This window comes from Pogona vitticeps, chromosome 4, assembly GCF_051106095.1.
Source record: "Pogona vitticeps strain Pit_001003342236 chromosome 4, PviZW2.1, whole genome shotgun sequence".
Lineage (NCBI taxonomy): Eukaryota > Metazoa > Chordata > Lepidosauria > Squamata > Agamidae > Pogona > Pogona vitticeps.
Genome location: NC_135786.1, coordinates 192,191,332 through 192,212,648, shown reverse-complemented (window position 1 = coordinate 192,212,648; position 21,317 = coordinate 192,191,332). Strand labels below are relative to the sequence as shown.

General features: G+C 41.6%; 1 protein-coding gene across 2 annotated transcripts in view; it reads right to left on the bottom strand.

Annotated features, from left to right (window-relative positions):
- The window catches only part of SPIDR (scaffold protein involved in DNA repair), a 260,008-nt gene that overhangs the window by 139,213 nt on the left and 99,478 nt on the right, over positions 1–21,317 (bottom strand). For both annotated transcript variants that reach the window (XM_020790935.3, XM_078393733.1), the window contains exon 8: positions 18,101–18,323. In XM_020790935.3, the coding sequence (XP_020646594.3) occupies positions 18,101–18,323 (223 nt within the window). The remainder of the gene's footprint in view (positions 1–18,100; positions 18,324–21,317) is intronic.

Sequence of the window (21,317 nt, the reverse complement as noted above, 5' to 3'; positions counted from 1 at the left end):
CCTGAAGAACTTTGGGTAGAGGCTTGTAACTGGCCGCCTAGAGTAGTCCACCACGACTAGATAGGTGGGATATAAATTAAATAAATAATAATAATAATAATTGTACAGGAGGCAGCAACAAAAACCATCCCAAAGAAAAAGAAATGCAAGAAAGGAAAGTGCCTGTCTAATGAGGCCTTACAAATAGCAGAGAAGAGAAGGGAAACAAAATGCAAGGGAGATAGGGAAAGTTACAGAAAACTGAATGCAAACTTCCAAAGAATAGCAAGGAGAGACAAGTTCGTTCGTTCGTTTAGTCGTGTCTGACTCTTCGTGACCCCATGGACCAGAGCACGCCAGGCTCTCCTATCTTCCACTGCCTCCCGGAGTTGGGTCAGATTCATGTTGGTTGCTTCGGTGACACTGTCCAACCATCTCATCCTCTGTCGTCCCCTTCTCCTCTTGCCTTCACACTTTCCCAACATTAAGGTCTTTTCCAGGGAGTCCTCTCTTCTCATTAGATGGCCAAAGTATTGGAGCCTCAGCTTCAGGATCTGTCCTTCCATGGAGCACTCAGGGTTGATTTCCTTTAGAATTGATAGGTTTGTTCTCCTTGCAGTCCAGGGGACTCTCAAGAGCCTCCTCCAGCACCACAATTCAAAGGCATCAATTCTTCGGCGGTCAGCTTTCTTTATGGTCCAGCTCTCACTTCCATACATCACGACAGGAAAAACCATAGCTTTGACTATTCGGACTTTTGTTGGCAAGGTGATATCTCTGCTTTTCAAGATGCTGTCAAGGTTTGTCATCTTAAATGAACAATGCAAAGAAATAGAGGAAAATAACAGAAAATGAAAAACTAGAAATCTGTTCAGGAAAATTGGAGATTTTAAAGAAAGTTTTGTGCAAATATGAACATGACAAAGCACAAAAATGGGAGAGACCTCACAGAAGCAGAAGAGATGAAGAATAGGTGGCAAGAATACACAAAGTAATTATAGGCTCCAAGGTAGGCTTCAGCAGTATGTGGACCGAGAACTCCCAGAAGTACAAGCTGGATTTCGAAGGGGCAGAGGAACTAAAGACCAAATTGCTAACATGCTCTGGATTATATAGAGAAAGCCAGAGAGTTCCAGAAAAACATCTACTTCTGCTTCATTGACTACGCAAAAGCCTTTGACTGTGTGGACCACAGCAAACTATGGCAAGTCCTTAAAAAATGGGAGTGTCTGACCACCTTATCAATCTCCTGAGAAACCTATACATGGGACAAGAAGCAACAGTTAGAAAAGGATATAGAAACACTGATTGGTTCAAAATTGGGAAAAGAGTACAACAAGGCTGTATATCGTCCCCCTGATTATTTAACTTATATGCAGAATACATCATGCGGAAGGCTGGACTGGAGGAATTCCAAGCCAGAATTAAAATTGCCGGAAGAAATATCAACAACCTCAGATATACAGAGGAAACCACTCTGATGGCAGAAAGTGATGAGGAATTAAGGAAACCTGTAATGAGGGTGAAAGAGGAGAGTGCAAAAAATGGTCTGAAATGCAACATCAAAAAAAACTGAGATCATGGCCACTGGTCCCATCACCTCCTGGCAAATAAAAGGGGAAGATATGGACGTAGTGACAGATTTTACTTTCTTGGGCTCCATGATCACTGCAGATGGTGACAGCAGCCCCGTAATTAAAAGATGCCTGCTTCTTAGGAGGAAAGTAATGACAAACCTAGACAACAGCTTAAAAAGCAGAGACATCACCTTGCCGACAAAGGTCCGCATTGTCCAAGCTATGGTTTTTCCAGTAGTGATGTATGGAAGCAAGAGCTGAATCATAAAGAAGGCTGACCGCCAAAGAATAGAGGCTTTTGATTTGTGGTGCTGGAGGAGACTCTTGAGAGTCCACCGGACTGCAAGGAGAACAAACCTATCCATTCTAAAGGAAATCAAGCCTGAATGCTCACTGAAAGGACAGATCTTGAAGGTGAGGCTCCAATACTTTGGCCATCTCATGAGAAGAGAAGACTCCCTGGAAAAGACCCTGATGTTAGGAAAGTACGAAGGCAGGAGGAGAAGGGGAGGATAGAGAATGAGATGGTTGGACAGTGTCATCGAAACTACTAACAATTCCGGGAGGCAGTGGAAGACAGGAGAGCCTGGCGTACTCTGTTCCATGGGGTCATGAAGAGTTGGACACAACTGAACGACTAAACAACAACATCTATGCAACTCAGAACACTGGAAAATCAGCAATTGGCACATGTGGTGGGAAACACTTATATACTACAGTGATCACTTGGGTCAGTATGTCCATATGCACATTCCACTGGACAGTTAATGGAAGGCAATTCAACCAACGTTAGTGTGGAAAGCAAGCTTTCCTACTATAAGCAAACTTGCTGCACTTGACAACATTTCACTTACATTAATGTACAAGAAGCATTTACTTATAACAAACAAAAAGAATATGCAGTCAGAGGAAAAACTGTTATATGTTAAATCCACCATGTCTCCTTTTGTAATGCAATGCCTGAAGCAAAGGCACATTTCAACACTCTTTTTTGTTCCACACTTCCAGCTACTGTATTCACTATGTCTCACATAACACATGGGGATCTATTTAGAGCAGAATCATACCCATCATCCACATGGTGAAGGGGTGGGCAACTTGTGGCCCTGCAAATGTTGTTGAGCTGCAGTCACTGGCCATGCTGTAATAGGAATTGTAATCTAACACCATCTGGATAGCCACAAAGTTGCCCAATTTAGGCGCAGTCCCCTTTTTAACTTACTAATGTGTGGCTACACAGTGAAAACTGACCTATATACATAAAACCTATTGCATAAGACATCTCTGTCCCTATAGTTCTCATACAAAAAGGTCTTCTTGTACATGTTGTTGATCCCTAGCAGGACTGTGCGGTTAGCAAGGATGATTTCCTGCTACAGATCTAAAACATTCAGGGAAAATAAAAATTCTTCCCTTATCCAGGACATTTCCCATGTTTATCTTGCAGAGCATTCTCGAAGGATTTATTTTTGACATTAAACATTACACCAAGTCTACTGTAAATATCAGAAAGTTGGAGGAAATCAGGGAAGTGGAAGGACACAAAGGAGTATCCCATGAAACTCCTGATCAAAGCCTTTCGTTTATTTTTATTTATTTATTTATTTATTAGATTTCTGCCCCACTCGCCTAGACAGAGTCTACTCGGGGCGACTTACAAATGTCATAAAATATCATAACATACAATAAAACATCATAATTATTAAACAGTTAAATCAATAATATTTTATTTTATTTTATTTTATTTTATTTAACTTATATGCTGCCCACTCTACCCAAAGGTCTCTGGGCGGCTTACAACAATTAAAATTCAATTAAAATACAACAAAAGATAAAATGATTAAAATACAAAAGATGGGAAATGATAGAATAAAAACAGAATTCAAGAATTGACAGAAGGGAAGGCCTGCCTAAAGCGCCAAGTCTTTAAATGGCTCTTAAAAACACACAGCGAGGCTTCATTCAGTAGCCACAGCACAAGCTGCTCAATAAAATGATATCCTACAAAAAGAGGGGAAGTGAATCAAAGAAAGTTGCTTAAACACCAGATAGATTTCAAAAACTTAGATTGAGTATGTTATTTTGTATTTTCTGATCCCTTGGGAATTCCAGTACATTGAGGGCAAGCAGCAGGTTCAGTTACATTCCTTGTCTCATATTTCCTGAACCGACTAGGAAGTTCAATATCTCAAATGGAATCAATCTGCCAATCACTACTTCTTTTTTCAGCATAATGATTCACCAAAAAAATAGCATGAAACATTTTTGTCCCAGTACAGTTCACCTTGGTGGCATATGGCTGTGCTGAGATGTTTATTGTAACCAGGATTTTTGGATTGATATCTGTAAAAAAAGATGTCAGGTAGTTGAAATCAAGGGACTTTGTCTGCAACTCTTTAGGTTAACAATGTCACAAAATTATGACCTTGTAAGTCTTCTTCTATGTGAGGTCTACAATAAAACATGATTTCAGGACCTAAAATGTCCTATCCAAATAATTGAAAATTAATGCAAATATCTTAAAATTATCATCTCTACAGAAAAGGCAAACCCTGTTAAAACCACTGGAAATAACATGGTGCAGACACTTTCTTCCTGGCATAAAAGCACAATTAGCATGATCAATTTGCATGTTGGAGCCTGACTCAAGCATCAGCCAAATTATCTTAAGCAAACATCTGAACAATGTCCTTTCCCGTGATGCAACATGATATACTGTACAGGGGAAAAACTACTTCTGCTCTGAAAGGGCATGGCTAAGGCATCAGAAAGGAAATCTTCTGTTTTCCTATACACATACATACATTTCTTGAATTTAGTTTGCTTCTGTGTATCCAAATCAAATCTGCGAACTGACATCCTCAATGTCCAGAATAAATAATTTTCCTGCATTCTCTTCCTGCAAAAAAAACAGCTGAAGAATGCTATCCTATCCTCTCTCAGCAATTACTCTCCAAGTCAAACAGACCAAGTTATTTTAGTTTCTGTTTGCACAACTAATCTCTTAGTTCCGTGGTATTTGCAGGTCTGATCAACATCATTAATTGATTAGGAAAAAAAGCTTTAACAAATCAGATGTGCTTCACACATGAACAGGTTAGGATCCACATATTTTAAATTTTTTGCACAATGACAGTATACAAGAACATTACAGTGGTGCCTCGCTTGACGACAATAATCCGTTCCAGCAAAATCGCTGTAGAACGAAATTGTCATCAAGCAAAAGTAAAAAGCCCACTGAAATGCATTGAAAACCGCTCAATGTGTTCCAATGGGCAAAGTACCTCAGCGTCCAGTGAAGATCCTCTATAGGGCGGCCATTTTCCGGTGCCTATAAAGCGAAAAATCCACCCTAAACACAGCGGGGAGCCATTTTGAACAGCGGGCAGCCATTTTGAAAACCCGATGATCAGCTGTTTTGATCGTCGTAAAGCGAAAAATCGGTTTCCGAAGCAGGGAACCAATCGTTGTCAAGTGGATTTTCCCTATTTAAACATCATTTTGCAATCGCAAAAACCTCATCATTAAGCGATTTTGTCGTGGAGCGGGGTAATCGTTAAGGGGGGCGCCACTGTATTGAGTTTTAATTGATAGACTTTGCACTGGCCTTATGGTGGCTGAACAAAACTGGAAGCCAAATTGCAATACAGTAGTCTTGCTTCATCTTTTACAAGACTCTTTACAAGACTCCTAGACACCCCGTTTCCTACTCATTCATCCAAGAACGGAATCAGTTCTCTTTGCTGCTGCTGCTGTTTCAGGGGCGTCAAGTCACTTCCAACTTACAGCAAATGCATGAGTGAATGATCCCAAAAAGTGATCTACCCTCACTTGCCCTATTCAGCTCTTATTGCCCTTCTTCAGCACCTTATTTCAAACGAATCCTATTGGCTTTCTTAACTGTCCAGCTTCCACACTCATACACACTGACTGGAAAGACAAGAGTGTAGACGATCTAAGGCTTTTACCTTATATGGAGCAAGAAATGCCAAACTGGATTCCAAAAAGGAAGGGGCACTCAAAATCATATTGAAAATATCTGCTGGCTACTGGAGAGCACCAAAGAATTTCAGAAAATGATCAGCCTATGTTTTATAGACCAGTGGTCCCCAACCTTGGGCCTCCAGATGTTCTTGGACTTCAACTCCCAGAAATCCTGGTCAGCCGAGGTGGTGGTGAAGGCTTCTGGGAGTTGTAGTCCAAGAACATCTGGAGGCCCAAGGTTGAGGACTACTGTTATAGACCACTGAAGGGGGTGGAGCGTCAAACTGTAGATCAGCCTCTTGGCCAGGAAAAAAAACTGTGTCAAACTGCTGAACTGGGTATTTGTGCCCATCTCCAATTATGAGCCTGCTCAGGTGTTAAGATAATCAGAAGAGGCTTTTCTCTCAGACCAAACACAAAGTGCATCTGGTGGGAACATGAGAGAGGTCCTTCTTTGTTGCTGCTCCCAAGGTTTGGAAATCCATTCCACAGGAGGCCAGGATGGCCCCATCTCTTTTCTCTTCTGACAAGCTTTCTCTCAGTGACTGGCTGCCTGAGTGGGGTTTTTAAAGAGACTGTTGTGTCTTAGTGCTTTAAATGTGTTTTTGGTGTTACTTTTGTTTACTATTTCCTAGAGTGGTGTTTGATGCTTTTCAGCATTTGTATATCCATTGTTCTTAGCATTAAATATTCTTTTAATGACATACCTGCCTATCGATGGAGGGAGGAAGGGAGGGAGGGAGGAAGGAAAGGATCCTGAAATGCACAAATAATATCTTGAACCTAGAGAAGAATCAGGTTGTAATATTGCTAAAAAGGTATAGGGTAGCACTGTCACCCAGCACAAACTGGGTTAGGGGGCTGCTGTTATATTTATCAGGATGAGATTTTAGCTCCAAAACTTCCCCCTCAAATAAAATAAGGAATCTGTAATGGAATTAAACACAAATAAGAATGCTCCTTTTTAAAAAACTATGTCTAATAGAGAGTTTTGTATCTAGGCTGGAATTAAATCTTTGCTATACTTTTTTTACTGTCTTTAATGAAACTGTCTGCTATCCCTTGTTTGACGCCAGTGGACAGTAACCCATTCCCCATTTCTGTCAGTGCAGTATTCTTGGAATTTCCTCTTTTATAAGAGACAGAAATATTCAAGTCTAAAATACTCTTCTTGATATGTCACTAGATCATTTTCACTGCAGTTCAACAGTTTTCTTCCCAAGTTAAAAAAGTTAGCCATGACACATTCTTTTTAAACAGAATCATTTCAAATAGTTCCATTTATGTTTCAGTTCATTCTTTGTCAAAATGAGACAAAAATGTACTATAAGTTCTGGTCTTGTCATGAGAAAGATTTCTAGATTTCTTTAATCTTCTCCTGTATCAAGGGCCAGAATTCTATCACTGATCTGTGTGTGTATGCACAATCGCAAAAGTTGTGGAGGTGAATTGCTGTGAATTTACAAGGTACTGTACTGATTGTATTCCTAGTCATGCTCATGGCTGCAAACCACCAATGCACTTCACACCTTATTAACTAGTTGCAATTTACCAGCTCAGCATATGCAGTTTCACTTGCACATGTGTAAATTGCAAGTAAGATTTCGATAGATGTCTAGATTTTTATAGTATTATTTTCTTTTGCATCTAAATAGTAAGTAAACATGAAGAAAACTATTACTACTACTATACTTCAACTGCATTTTGACCTAGCATGCTAACATGATACATATCCTGAAATACACAAATTGCACAGCACCTATACAGAGGGTTTATATTCATGCTAAATGGATGGAAGTAGAAATGAACAAAAAACTTGTCATTGAAAGTGAAAAGAAATAGCAAGTTTGTGTACTTATCAAAATGAAGGAAAGTGAAACAAGATGGCAGATGGTTAATAATTCATAGGTGTTTTTAATAATAAAGGGGTTTATCTGTACCTAAGCTTCAGTTAAGGGAGAAAGGTGGAACAAAAGTCAAATAAAATGAGAATTAGCACTCCAAAGAGATCTAATTAATTAAATGGCTAGCAACTTGCTTGTTCTGGTATTTTTCAGCAGTTAGCCACTACACTGTGCTGCTTAGTAACGGAAACAGAATCAGTCTGTGGAGATAGCATAAAAAATATTAAAACCAGAAATCCATGTTTGCTATATTTGAAAGGGGGACAGAAAGATACGTAACTTTATAGTGTGTATTATTACACATCATGCTAACACTACTTAATGTTCTTAACAATCCTTTGGGCAATGACTGGGATTCACTTGGTGCCTGCCTAAATAATCAATGGGCCATATATGTCACTTCCTCCACTCTGTTTCTTTTTTAGGTACTGCTTTCATGTCTTGTGTTATCACCTTAAAACTAGCCAGAATCTTCTTGGGATTCTGCTCCAGAGTTAGTGAAATACCTAAGTCTAGCATAAGATTGCAGCTGATGAACAAGGTGCCTGGTTGTGAGCCCAGGACATAATTTGCTGCAACTTGACCCCATGGCTAATGCAATTTGAATTACTCAAGAGTAAAATCCAATAGAATGCTGGCAGTTGTTTCATCTTTGATTACTGTGCTAAAATAACTTTGTGGAAAAAATATTAAGAATATTCATTCTGTGACGTGCACACAGTAAGAATTAAACAATGTTCAAAATCCTGTTGCATAAATTATATCTGCAAAAGTCACTGACAGGGAAATTTCAGTCATTAGAGAGGACCTCTTTCTGCCTGCAGCTGGTCCAATTCATGAGTAATCCAGTCCACTACATGCAAACTGTGGGAGTCCTGGGATGGAAGGACAGGTTACCTGCCTGTAATTGTAGTTCTTCGAGTGGCCCTCTCTGATTTAGACTCTGGGTGATCCACACATGCACGGAGCCTTGTTGGAATATATTGGCGCCAAGACTCTCCCTTCAGTTAAGGTAACCACTGCTTAGGAGTAAGAGTGTGACAGTGGGGGAGCTGCGTCAGAATGTGTGAATCACAGAGGACCACTCGAGGAACTACAATTACAGGTAGGTAATCTGTCCTTCTTTGTGACCTCTGTAAATCACACTCTCAGTGACTAACAAGCAGGCTTACCTGGAAGAAGGTGGCATGCCAAGGTAGAAGAAAGTATAGAATGTCCAAAAGCTGCACTGGACTTCTAGTGAATGTTTAGCCAATTTTTATTGTTTAGCCGTTGTCGTGTCTGACTCTTCGTGACCCCATGGACAAGAGCACACCAGGCCCTCCTATCTTCTACTGCCTCCCAGAGTTGGGTCAAATTCATGTTGGTAGCTTCAATGACACTGTCCAGTCATCTCGTCCTCTGTAGTCCCCTTCTCCTCTTGCATTCACACTTTCCCAATATCAGGGACTTTTCCAGGGAGATTTCTCTTCTCATGAGATGGCCAAAGTATTGGTGCCCCAGCTTCAGGAAATGTCCTTCCAGTGAGCACTCAGGGTTGATTTCCTTAAGAACTTGTCATAATTTGCTGTGGTCCACACAGTCAAAGGCTTTTGCATAGTCAATGAAGCAGAAGTAGATGCTTTTTTGGTACCCTCTGGGTTTCTCCATAATCCAGCGCATGTTAGCAATTTGGTCTCTAGTTCCTCTGCCCCTTGGAACTTCTGGGACTTCTTGGTCCACATACTGCTGAAGCCTACCTTGTAGAATTTTGAGCATAACCTCGTTAGCATGTGAAATGAGTGCAATTGTACAGTAGTTGGAGCATTTTTTGGCGCTGCCCTTCTTTGGGATTGCGATGTAGACTGATCTTTTCCAATCCTCTGGCCACTGCTGAGATTTCCAAATTTGCTGGCATATTGAGTATAGCACCTTAAAAGTGCAGGGGCCCGAAGACCCTAAAGGCGTTGGTGATTGTCGGGAGCTCCAGTACATTGATATGCAAGCTGGCTTTTATCGTGGACCAGCGGCCATGGACAGCATGGTGGTGTAGACAAGCCCCCTCAGCCTGACGGGCTGGCAACTGCAGTTCACAGAACCAGTGGGGTCAAGCGACCAAAGGGTCTCCTATCCATAGGTTGGGGGGGGGATTTCCACCAGTCCAGTTGTGCGGCAAGCTCTGGAGTCACCTGGAGCAACGTGGATGGGTGGTTGCAAGAAGAATCAGAGAAACCAGGCTTGAAGAAACTGCATCCTTAATCCAGCATGCTGTACCACAGCTATGGTAGATGCCAACAGCCCCAGAAGTCACTGGACCTGTAGGGCAGGGACCAAGCGCTTGAAGAAAAGGAGTATAACAAACCATGCATTTTACAATCTTGTTGTCAGAGAAAAAAGCCTACTTCAAGAAAGCATTCAAAGTAGCATTAATATAATTTACACATTTGTGTAAGTTGCAAAGTCTACTTCTCTATGTTGACCTTTAGTCCTAATGCTGCCAAAAGAGACAGTGTCAAGGATGTGTGTTTACAAACTTGTGCCCTGGACTCAGCAACCAGAAGCCAGTTATTCAAATATGGGTAAACAGTGATTTTTCCTACTGAAAACCTGAGAAAGTGTTGATGGTCTGACCGGATGCTAGCATAAAAATGAGCATCTTATCAATCACGGTGAATCAACTCCCTGGACATAACATGTGAATAGCAAAGTCCGAGGAAGCCCTACGGAATCTTCGTGGAGTAATAAAAGAATTCAGGCCTCCAAGATCAAGGATGGGCCCGAGGCCTCCATCTTTTTTGGGGATGGTGCAAAGGAACAATAACAAGGCCTGAATTTCATCTTCCAAAGGGGGTGGCCTTAACGTGGCCTGTAACAGGGGGTACAAAAATTCAGTGGCATAGCTGGTAGCTATGATCAGGCATACCAAAGTGTTAGATGTGAAGGAACACCAACTGGAAAGACAAGGGGTCAAACAGACTGATCGGTCAATGACAGAGAAGTCAGATGCAGCAAAGAGAATGCTTGGTTTTATGGTCCTGTCTGCGGTTTTGTTGGTCAGGATGCTGCCTGCCCACATGTCTAGGGGGTGGTGGTTGGTAGCTTTGGGGTTGGGGCCTTTGACATTCCTGGGATGCCTGAATCTGGTAGGAACATCTCCAGATGCTTGAGGTTGTCACGCCACAAATGACCGTGCTGTCTTCCAGAGCTTGAGCAGGTTATCAAGAATAAGATCACTTTTCCAACCAAAAAGCTCTACACCATCAAACGGCAGGTCCTAGACCCACCAGTTGTTTGGATGCTGGTTTTAAGGCATGCTGAGCAGCAATGCTCTCGTGACGCGCCAGCCCCATTGCCTCCTGGTGATATGAGAGGCTCTGGCTATAAAGGTGTACAGAAGCTACCTACAGAATGGGCAGTGGCAAATTCCATAAGTGGCGATGATAAGCGCCCATAGCAGTGGAGTAATTAGCTACATGGTGGCCAGAGAATAAAAAACACTGACCAAAGAACTCCATATCTGTGTTCTCTGTATCAGTTGGGAATATGAAGAACAACCTACTAACGGTAAATGAGGGTGACTAACTGCAGCAACTGATATAGGTGTAGGAAGATTGGTTGCAAAATCTTCCTCCCCCTCTGACTCTTGTGAGTCCCAACCTGAATAAGGCAAGTCCTCCTGACAATTAGGGGAGAAGTCTTTCTTATCATGAGCCTCACCAAGGGATGGAGAAGGCTGAATGGGTTAAGAGTGGGTTCAGTTGAACCTACAGACACTTTGCTGCTGTAGCCGAGTTCGAGGGAGCACTACTCCTTCGGGGTGTAGGTGGAGGCACAAAGCGCTCCTCGGCCTGTGGCTCAGAACTGTGCCAGGTAGAGTGGGGTGGCAGCGGTGGCGGATAAGGCTCATAGCTCTTATACCAAAAAAGGGACTGGTCCTGCTCAAACTTGTCAGCGCAATAGGACCCTATTGAGGAAAAATGGGTCCACCTGATAGCCGCAGGGTTCTTGGGTCGACTCCTATGACTCATTTCCCTATGAGCCTATGCTGGTGCCAGCGGCTGAGGTGAGACCACAGGCTGCTTTGTGAATGAGCCCATTGATAAATGAGGGCTATTTCGTGCCAAATTTTAGTTAGGCATCCTTCAGTCTCGAAAGACTATGGTAACATGCTCTGCATGGAGGACTTTGAACAGCATCTGGTGTGGCTGAGGAGGCCAATTCGAAAGTGACAGTCCCTTCCACACTGAAGACAAATACAATCTGTCCCCTGTCCAGCTCCCTGATTTTGCTGCTTTTGTGACTTCCTCTTTGCCTCAGCCTGCTGCACAAGGGTCTCTTCAAATTGGGAGAGGCCGTGATGCACCGCCTGCCTCCAGGGTGAACGCTCCGATGTCAGGATTTCCTATGTGTTTAGGTCCATTCCTAAGGCCTTCAGATCCCGCTTGCAGATGTCCTTGTATTGCAGCTGTGGTCTCCCTCTGGGGTGATTTCCCTGCACTAATTCTCCATACAGGAGATCTTTTGGAATCCGACCATCAGCCATTCTTACGACATGCCCAAGCCAACGTAGATGGTGCTGTTTCAGTAATGTATATATGCTAAAAATTCCAGCTCGTTCTAGGACTACTCTGTTTGGAACTTTGTCCTGCCAGGTGATACCAAAAATCCGTTGGAGGCAACGCATATGGAAGGTGTTCAGCTTCCTCTCCTGCCGTGCACAAAGGGTCCAGGACTCACTGCAGTACAGAAGTGTACTCAGGACACAGGCTCTATAGACCTGGATCTTGGTATATGTCGTCAGCTTCTTATTGAGCCATATTCTCTTTGTAAGTCTAGAAAACATGGTAGCTGCTTTGCCAATGCGTTTATCCAGCTCAACATCTAGAGAGTGACAGAGATCGTTGAGCCAAGGTACACAAAGTCATGAACAACCTCCAATTCTTGTGTGGAGATGGTAATAGAGGGAGGTGAGTCCACGCCCTGGCCCATGACTTGTGTTTTCTTCAGGCTGATTGTTAGTCCAAACTCCTGACAGGCCTTGCTAAAACGATTTATGAGTTGTTGGAGGTCTTCAGCAGAGTGGGCAACAATGGCTGCATCATCTGCGAAGAGGAAGTCCCGTATGCATTTCAGTTGGACTTTGGTCCTCGATCTCAATCTAGAGAGATTAAACAGCTTTCCATCTGATCTAGTCCGGAGATAGACACCTTCTGTTGCAGTTCCAAAGGCGTGCTTCAGCATGACAGCAAAAAAGATCCCAAAAAAGGGTTGGTGCAAGGACACAACCCTGTTTCACTCTGCTTCGGATGCCAAATTATCAACCACCAAAAAGTTCTTACCCCAGTCAGGAATATCACTGACAGGTGGGCCTAGCAGTGGCAGCTGCAGGGCCCCCCTTTTTTCTTTTAAAGGCAAAGCTAGGGCTGCTGTATGTTGCTGGGAAGCTCCAGCTTTGTCACCCAGCTCTTTCCAGAATTAGCAGCTGTGTGAACGAACCCACTGATAAATGAGGGCTGCTTCATGCCAATTTATCAAACTCCAAAGAGGTGTTACCCCGGTCAGGAATACCACTGACAGGTGGGGCTGGCAGTGGGAGCTGCAGGGGGCCCTTTCTTTCCCCAAAGGCAAAGCCAAGGCTTACCGTATGTTGCCGGAACATCTTCGGCCTCGGCACCCAGCTCTCCGGAATTAGCAGCTGTGTGAACAAGCCCATTGATGAAGGGGTGCTGTTCCGTGCCAGATTACCAACCTCCAAAGAGGTTTTTACCCCAGTCAGGAATATCACTGACAAGTGGGGATGGCAGCAGGAGCTGCAGGGGGCCCTTGCAAACTTGGCTCAGATGCTGTCCTCTTCTCTTTTTTGACACAAAGAGGAAGATTGCAAAGAGGTGGATAGTTGTTGCTCTTGAGCATGGGGGTAGCCTTGTTAGGAAGGTAAAAGAGACTTTGTTTAAATAGAAAAGTCCTGAGGGCTCTAAGGCCGGGTTTGTAAAACTCTTACAAAGAATACACAATGCCAGCTGGTGCTCTTCCCCCAGGCAGAAGAAACAACTTGTTACTGAAGAAAGAACAATGGAGGTCAAAGGAAAAGAAAGTTAAGGAATAAAATTGTTTTTTATTTGCGAAGTTCCTAACAAAGCTACTGCTACAGTGGCAGTCGAAAAAAGAACTGAGGCACTGGGTGCTGGGGGCAGAGTTATATAGCTGGTGTAGGAGAGGTCCCAGCACCAAGTGCTTAAAGCTATAGAAGCTTCCGAGGTTAGTCTGCTCAGGCGCAGATTAAGTCATTAGTGTGCATTCAAAGAGACCATGAAGGAGAACAGAATCAATCTGAATTCAGTATTGCCCATATGGTGATGTCCATGTGCAGTCGCCTCTTATGTTGTTGGAAAAAAGTGTTTGTGATGACCACCTTGTTCTCTTGACAAAACTCTATTAGCCTTTGCCCTGCTTCGTTTTGAACTCCAAGGCCAAACTTTCCTGTTGTTCCTTTTATCTCTTGACTCTCTACTTTAGCATTCCAGTCCCCTATAATGACGAACATCTTTCTTTGGTGTCAGTTCTAGAAGGTGTTGTAAGTCTTCATAGAATTGGCCAATTTCAGTCTCCTCAGCATTGGTGGTTGGTGCATAAACTTGGATTACTTTGATGTTGAAAGGTCTGCCTTGGATTCGTATTGAAATCATTCTATCTTTTTTGAGATTGTATCCCATTACAGCTTTTCCCACTCTTTTGTTGACTATGAGGGCTACTCCATTTCTTCTACAGGATTCTTGCCCACAATAGTAGATATGATAGTCATCTGAATTGAATCTGCCCATTCCCGTTCATTTTAGTTCACTGACGCCCAGGAGGTCAATGTTTATTCTTGCCATCTCCTGTTTGACCACATCCAGCTTACCAAAGTTCATAGATCTTACATTCCAGGTTCCTATGCAGTAGTTTTCTTTGCAGCATCGAACTTTCCTTTCACTTCCAGGCGCATCTGCAGCTGAGCATCCTTTCGGCTTTGGCCCAACCACTTCATTAGCTCTGGAGCTACTTGTACTTGTCCTCAGTAGTGACAGCGGTCCGGGTAACATATTTAAGAACCAAGTAGAAATTGTTGTTTAGCCACTGAGAGGCCTTCTTGCTGAAAGGTTTGTGTCAGAATCCTATTATCATCAATCGGGGTAGACTTGTTGTGCCGTAAGAAACGGCCATAGTTGGCGACTCTCATGGTAAAGACAGCTGAGGAATAGAGCCATCAGCCCATTGAGTCTATGCGTCATCTGTCCTTGTTAGGTGGAATCAGGTTTTGTCGATGTTGGGAGTTGGATTGCCAAACTTCTACAAAGATGGAGTTAGGAGCAGGCTGTTCTTGTAGAAAAACAGCATCCCGATTATGAACATGATAGAGGTATAAAATGTCAATACACTGGGAGACAGTATGTGATGAGGCTGGCTTAGCCCAAGAACATTTACAGTGGACCCTCAACTTACAGACGGCTCGACTTACAGACTTTTCGAGTTACAGACTTCTCTGGCTGCAAAATTTAGGTTCAACTTGCAGCCGGAGAATCAACTTACAGACCAGAAAAAAACCAAAATGGAACAAAAACAGCCGGTTATGGATTAATCGGTTTCCAATGCCTTGTAGGTCAATGGAGACTCGACCTACAGACTTTTCGACCTGCAGCCACCATTCCAATACGGATTAATTCAGTAAGTAGAGGGTCCACTGTAGTTGTGCTAAGAACAGAAGGAAGCATAGAGATGTGGACTGGTGTGGTTGTGTCCTTAGAAATTGGATTGTAAAGATGCTCTGATGGTTCAGCAGTGGATCTACGAATCTGGAGCTCAAGAGACTTAGCCATATGAACCGTTAACTGGGCTTAAGTCTGAAAGTCTTCAGCCAGAGACGGTGGGTCTAGATCTGCAAGGTCTGAGTCCGGTGACGTTAAGAGGTCCAGTGGTGTTTGAGGTCTCAAGCCTTGATCAGAAAGATTGGTACCATGAAGCGAATCTATTGACTGTCAATCGATATTGATGTTGAAAGGTTGCTCTCTCTGATATTGGGAGTGAGATGATTGTTGATGTTGAGTTGTTGATGTCAAAGACTCCTCCATGGAGGGATGAGGCAATGGCTGATGGGCTGGAGGAACCTAGTCATCGGAGAGGGGTCTGATGCAGACAAGGTCTTCAGATTCGGGAAGTGGCTGCGAAGTCAATGTGGAAATAGCCTTGGAGGGATTTGACTTCAAGGACTTGGGCTTTTTCAGTGGACGTGGTTCAGCCACCAAAGGCTGGTCGGTCAACGCCTTCCATTTGGTGACTGGAGATTTCAATATCGAAGCAGTCAACATCGAATATTTGATCTTGTGAGGCTGAGTGGCAGAAGATAAGGCTGAAGTCAACATCGAAGGGACCCCTTGTTCTTCAGAGTGGAAGGGGGTGGGCGATGGATGCTGTTTTACCGCTTCAGAAACAGTCTTGTCCATGGCTCTAGCATGTGGCACGTACTTGCACATTGGTTGTTCCATAGTTTTGCCTGACTGGAGGGACTGTTCCCAAAGTAGCACCCCATGCCTGAAGTTCTTATAGTTGGGCAGGAAGAGGTTTGATTAGCCTCTCCAAGACAAAAAAAAAAAAAAAAAAGGCACTTAGCATGACCGTTGGAATGAGAGATCTTATTATTACAGAGCACACAACGTTTAAACAGGCCTGAAGAAGCCATGAACCAAAGACTGGCGGGGGGGGGGGGGGGAGCTTCAGCCCAAAGGCCAAAGCAAATAATTTGGTAAAGAAATAAAATTACAATAATGATACAGGGTTTTCTTTTCTTTAATCTCTTTTTTATTTTAAGAGAAAAAAACTCACAGAAGCTACAAGCGAGGCTCTGAACAAGGTGGTTGAAGAGAAACTGAAGGGAGAGCCTTGGCACCAAGTTATATATATTAGGGGGTGGGGCTTGTACTAATGTATCTTTTCTGATCACAGAAGCTCTAGAATATTCTGACGAGGCTCTGTGCATGCGCGGATCACCCAGGGTATGTTTCACAGAGGCCATGAAAAAGAAGTCCTCAATCCCATAAATTATCACTGTCCAATGACACTAACAGTAGGAAAAGTTTTTCATTAGTTAAAGACTTCTTCCTTTCATCTCATGATTTCCATGGCTTGCACACTATGAAGCAGATTACCGTGAGCAGGACATGCTATAGAAGTAAGAAGGTTTTAATTACCTAAAATGTCCCCTGCTGATGGCTACAAAAACTCTTCTGTAAAAATAAATTACACAACAGAATTCTGGCCATAAAGTGATGGCAGACATTCATCTCTGGATATTCAACTCTGCTATCCTAATACAGCACCACAAAAGCAAATGATATAACTCACTTCCTTATACACTGAGTTAACTTGACTTTTTAACCTTCTCTTAAAAATAAAACTGCAGGTCAAACTAATACTATGTATGAAATTAAATTAAATTAAATATCCCACAGTACCGCCCCTGGAAACACAACCAGTAGTAAAAAACAGGTTAATTTGTGTACTTGGCAATATAATCGCCTACTCCATGATTCCACATAAGTATCTTATGCAGGCTTTGACATTCTTCCTTCTTCTTTCCAAATCTTCTAATGGAACCAAAAATCATAAATGAAAAAAGACACTCAAGGCAAGTCACAGAGCTTTAAATATAAATAGAAAGCGTGTGTGAAAACCTCAAAATATGACAGGTGTAATACAAATATTACTTTAATAAATTCACCACTGCCTGAAGAAATATTTCTACATGACCTAGAATCTGAATTTAACCTATATTAAAAGCCTTTTTGTTACCATCATTTCTGAAGATTAAGCATATTAATATGAAAGAACAGGAGAAACATTTAAAGACCACTGACTGGTTAATGACCCAACCAAATTTAAGAAACTAATTGTTTCAGAAGTAGGCTCTTATATCTCAAACCATTATGTAGCAAAGTAACCAACAGTTTATAATTTCTAATTCTAGGTTCTTTGAAACAGTAGTCATTAACAGATTATACAATTATATAATTATATATTTCCTCCAGAAATGCTCTTGCAGTCAGTGATTTTGGACTTTATTGTGGGGTAGCTAATGTCTTTCCTTTATCAGAGCTTTACCTCTTCTGCTTTTGTAAAAACTTCAAAGGAGGAATGCAACAGAGGATTCATTATCTTTTTGATGGTGGGATTTGTCTTTTTAGTTTTCTCCTCTATATTGTTTGCTTACATATTTATAACTTATTAAATGAGTATATTCTATCAAAAAGCTCTGGAGGAGCAATATCCCTTGATGACCCTGGTCTGAATAAGGAATCCAAGGGGCCTGGGAACTCAAGATATGCAAGTCCTAGACTGCAATAGTTGGCTGCTTCCCCTTCAAGGATAGCATAATTTTAAGGGTACTATTTATGTACTAAAACTAAGCAATACAACCCAATAAAATAGGATAAACGTATGTGTCAAAATACATTCCATGGCAAGAGGCAGAAATTCCAAGGCATATGTCCTACAGGTAAAGAGAAGAAAGTTAAGACCTTTAGTTCCTTAGAGTATTTCTTATCAAGAACTGGGTCTCCTGTAAAATGGCATAATAAGCTGGCATGATTAAGGAAGCACTTAAAACGGGCCAACAGAGAAGAGTCTGGGTTTTTTTCTACTTACCAAGGTGGATAAATACGTATTACATCCTGTGGGACTGCCTTGAGATGAGCTGCTGTTTCTTTTGCAAAAAGAACTTTAAGTCTAGGCTGAAAGTCAGCATTTTCTTCCATGGAAAAAGTGTTGTCAGCACATATCTGTCCCAGCTGACAGCAAATAGCTATGCAGACAGTGCATTCTTCATGCATTTCTACAATCTTCACAGTTAGTACCCCAGATTTACCACCTGGAAGATTAACAATGAAATGGGTAAATAAACCATGGGATGTTCTTTCTCTCCCTCTTCCTTCCCCCATACATACACATGCATATACATAGTGCCATGTTTATTTCTTGAATTTCCGTATGAACAAATACAAATAGAAAAGGAGCTTCCTTGCACTTAAAAAATTGAAATTCTATCTCCTCTAAACTTGTCATTTCATACAGAAATCTAATATTTCTTGCCTTTAAAATTTTAAATACTTCAGAGTTGAATAGCTTTAAGAAATATCCCACAATAAGCTGAAATTCTATTTGAGACAACATGGACCACAGTTTTATGTTAGAGTACATGCTTTGTATGCAGAAGATCAGTACTTGCATCCTCAGTTAAATGGTCACGTAGTTAGAAAGCCATCTGCTTGAGGCTTTCAAATTAAAGCAAATAGCATTGTCCTACATGGATTGAGAGTCTAAAGGGACATGTATTCCCTGTGCTCCAATGTGAAAAATGCTGCTCAGTGGACAAACAGCAACTGTGAGGCTTAATTCTTTTTTAAAACAGTAGCTAAACATTTTTGAAATCCTAGTTTTTCTTCATTTGTCTAGCAGAAGAGGAAAATCTGACCCAAACACAGAGTTTTCAAGAAGAATGAAGATTTACATAAGTGAAGAAAATATTGGCTGAAATATGCTTACAAAGTAAGGTTAGGAATATAAAGTTTAAATGTGTTTTTTAAACCATCACACAGGTCCTTTGTTTCTTAACCCTTCCGAGAATATAAAAAAAAATTAAATTTAACAATGCAAACATCATATTCAGGATAAATTATTTGCTTGATTATGAAATAGCAGACAACTTGTTTCGTATGTAGCAATATTCATCAGCTTTAAAACACCATAAAATCTGTATATCTGACACATGGCACTCAAAATATTTAAGTATATGACATTCTTTCTAGAGCAGTTGTCGGGGAACAGGGATAATTTACCCCAAATGGCACAAAAGTGAAAATCCTGGGGGTACTGAGCAAAGGGCTACCTCCTCATCCCCCCCACCCCCTGCAGCAAAACCTTAAATTGCAAGCCACCTTTCCCTGTTACAGTGGGGTCTCGATTTACGAACGGCTCGACATACGAACGTTTCGGCTTACGAACCGCTCTCATAGGAATATATGGACCCGACTTACGAACTTAGATTCGAGTTACGAACTCTTTTTTTTCTTTTTTTTAAAGCTAAGTCATCTTAGGTTAAAAGGAAAAAAGAGAGAAAATATCCCCCTCTAGTGGCAGAAGGCGGAATAGCAGCTTCCCATTAGTTTCTATGGACGAAAAGAGCAGATACGGATTAAATGGTTTTCAATGCATTCCTATGGGAAATGCAGATTCGACTTAAGAACTTTTCGACCTGAGAACTGCCTTCCAATACGGATTAAGTTCTTAAGTTGAGACCCCACTGTACTTCCTTGGTTGCAGACGGACACTTGTAAATCAGTCCGGGGCTTCTGAATGACTGCTTCCGCCGGAGACGAATGAAAGCAAGCAGGAGGAGGGAAAGGCTTCAGTTAACAAGGGGAAAGAGACTGATGGCTTCATGAAGCTTCTTTTAATGTACAGTATGTAGAAAATGGAGTGTGTGTGTGTGTGTGTGTGTGTGTGTGTGTGTGTGTGTGTGTGTGTGTGTGTGAGAGAGAGAGAGAGAGAGAGAGAGAGACAGAGACAGAGACAGAGACAGAGACAGAGACAGAGAGAGACTAACTCAAAACTATGAAAAAAGGAACAGGCAAGCAAAACAGAAGGCTTGAATTAAGGCGGGGAAAGAGGGAGGCTTTTAAAGATGCTGTCTAGGTTTGTTATCGCTTTCCTCCCAAGAATCAAGCGTCTTTTAATTTTGTGGCTGTGGTCACCATCTGCAGTGATCATGGAGCCCAAGAAGGTAAACTCAATGCCTCCATATCTTCCCCTTCTATTTGCCAGGAGGTGATGGGGCCAGTGGCCATGATCTTAGTTTTTTTATTATGTTGAGCTTCAGACCATTTTTGTGCTCTCCTCTTTCACCCTCATTAAGAAGTTATTTAAGTCTTCCTCACTTTCTGCCATCAGAGTGGTATCATCTACATATCGGAGGTTGTTGATATTTCTTCCGGCAATCTTAATTAAACCTCAAGGGAAATTGCCCATTTCATTTTGGTGGACCTTTCCTAGGCTCCTAGTGCACTTGAATTATTTGCTATCCCACCTTTCTTCACAAAGCATAGCCAGCTATTCCAGCTAAGATGGCCAGAGCAAATACAAAGCTGTCCATAAATTTAACTACAGACTGGAGGTATCTGGAGGACAGGGCCTCTTCTGATGATCTAACAGCCATAATGCTTGAAATAGTTTCTGTTTGTCTTTGATAATTGTCTTTTAGCGGAGTACTTCAATAAGGCCTCAATATAATCTAAACTTGATCACTTCCTATTGCTTTGATTTTCTGTTCCTTTTACTTTTTTTCTCCTCATATGCTCAGAATTCTTTTCACTCCCTGCCATGTTGCTCTTCTTTCAGCTATTAATTTTTTTCTTAGAAATGTGCCTTTTTTACATAAGAAAATTAGAAGAAATTCTACATAAGAATATTAGAAGGTATTCTAATAAGCTGCACCAATTATTAAAATCTAATTTATGGAGTCCCAAATTTCATAAATATTGTATTAACTTTTAAGGTATACTATTTTTCTAGTCTTCCTTTTTCTACATATACAGACAAAGAGAGAGAATATGAGAGAGAGAGAGAAAACTTTTGCCTTGCACCCTGAGAAGTACATGGAAAGATGAGCAGACTATCAAAGTATCACTATTTGGGAAAGTGTATGAATGAAAGCTTACAGTTTTAAAACAATTGTTTACCAATTCACAATATTGTCAATTGAAATCTTCTTCCTGCCAGAGTGTCCATGATTTCAAAAAGTTTATTTGGTTGAACATTTCTATGGTGAATACTTAGACTAGGTCCATTCCAAAAAGATAATCTTGTT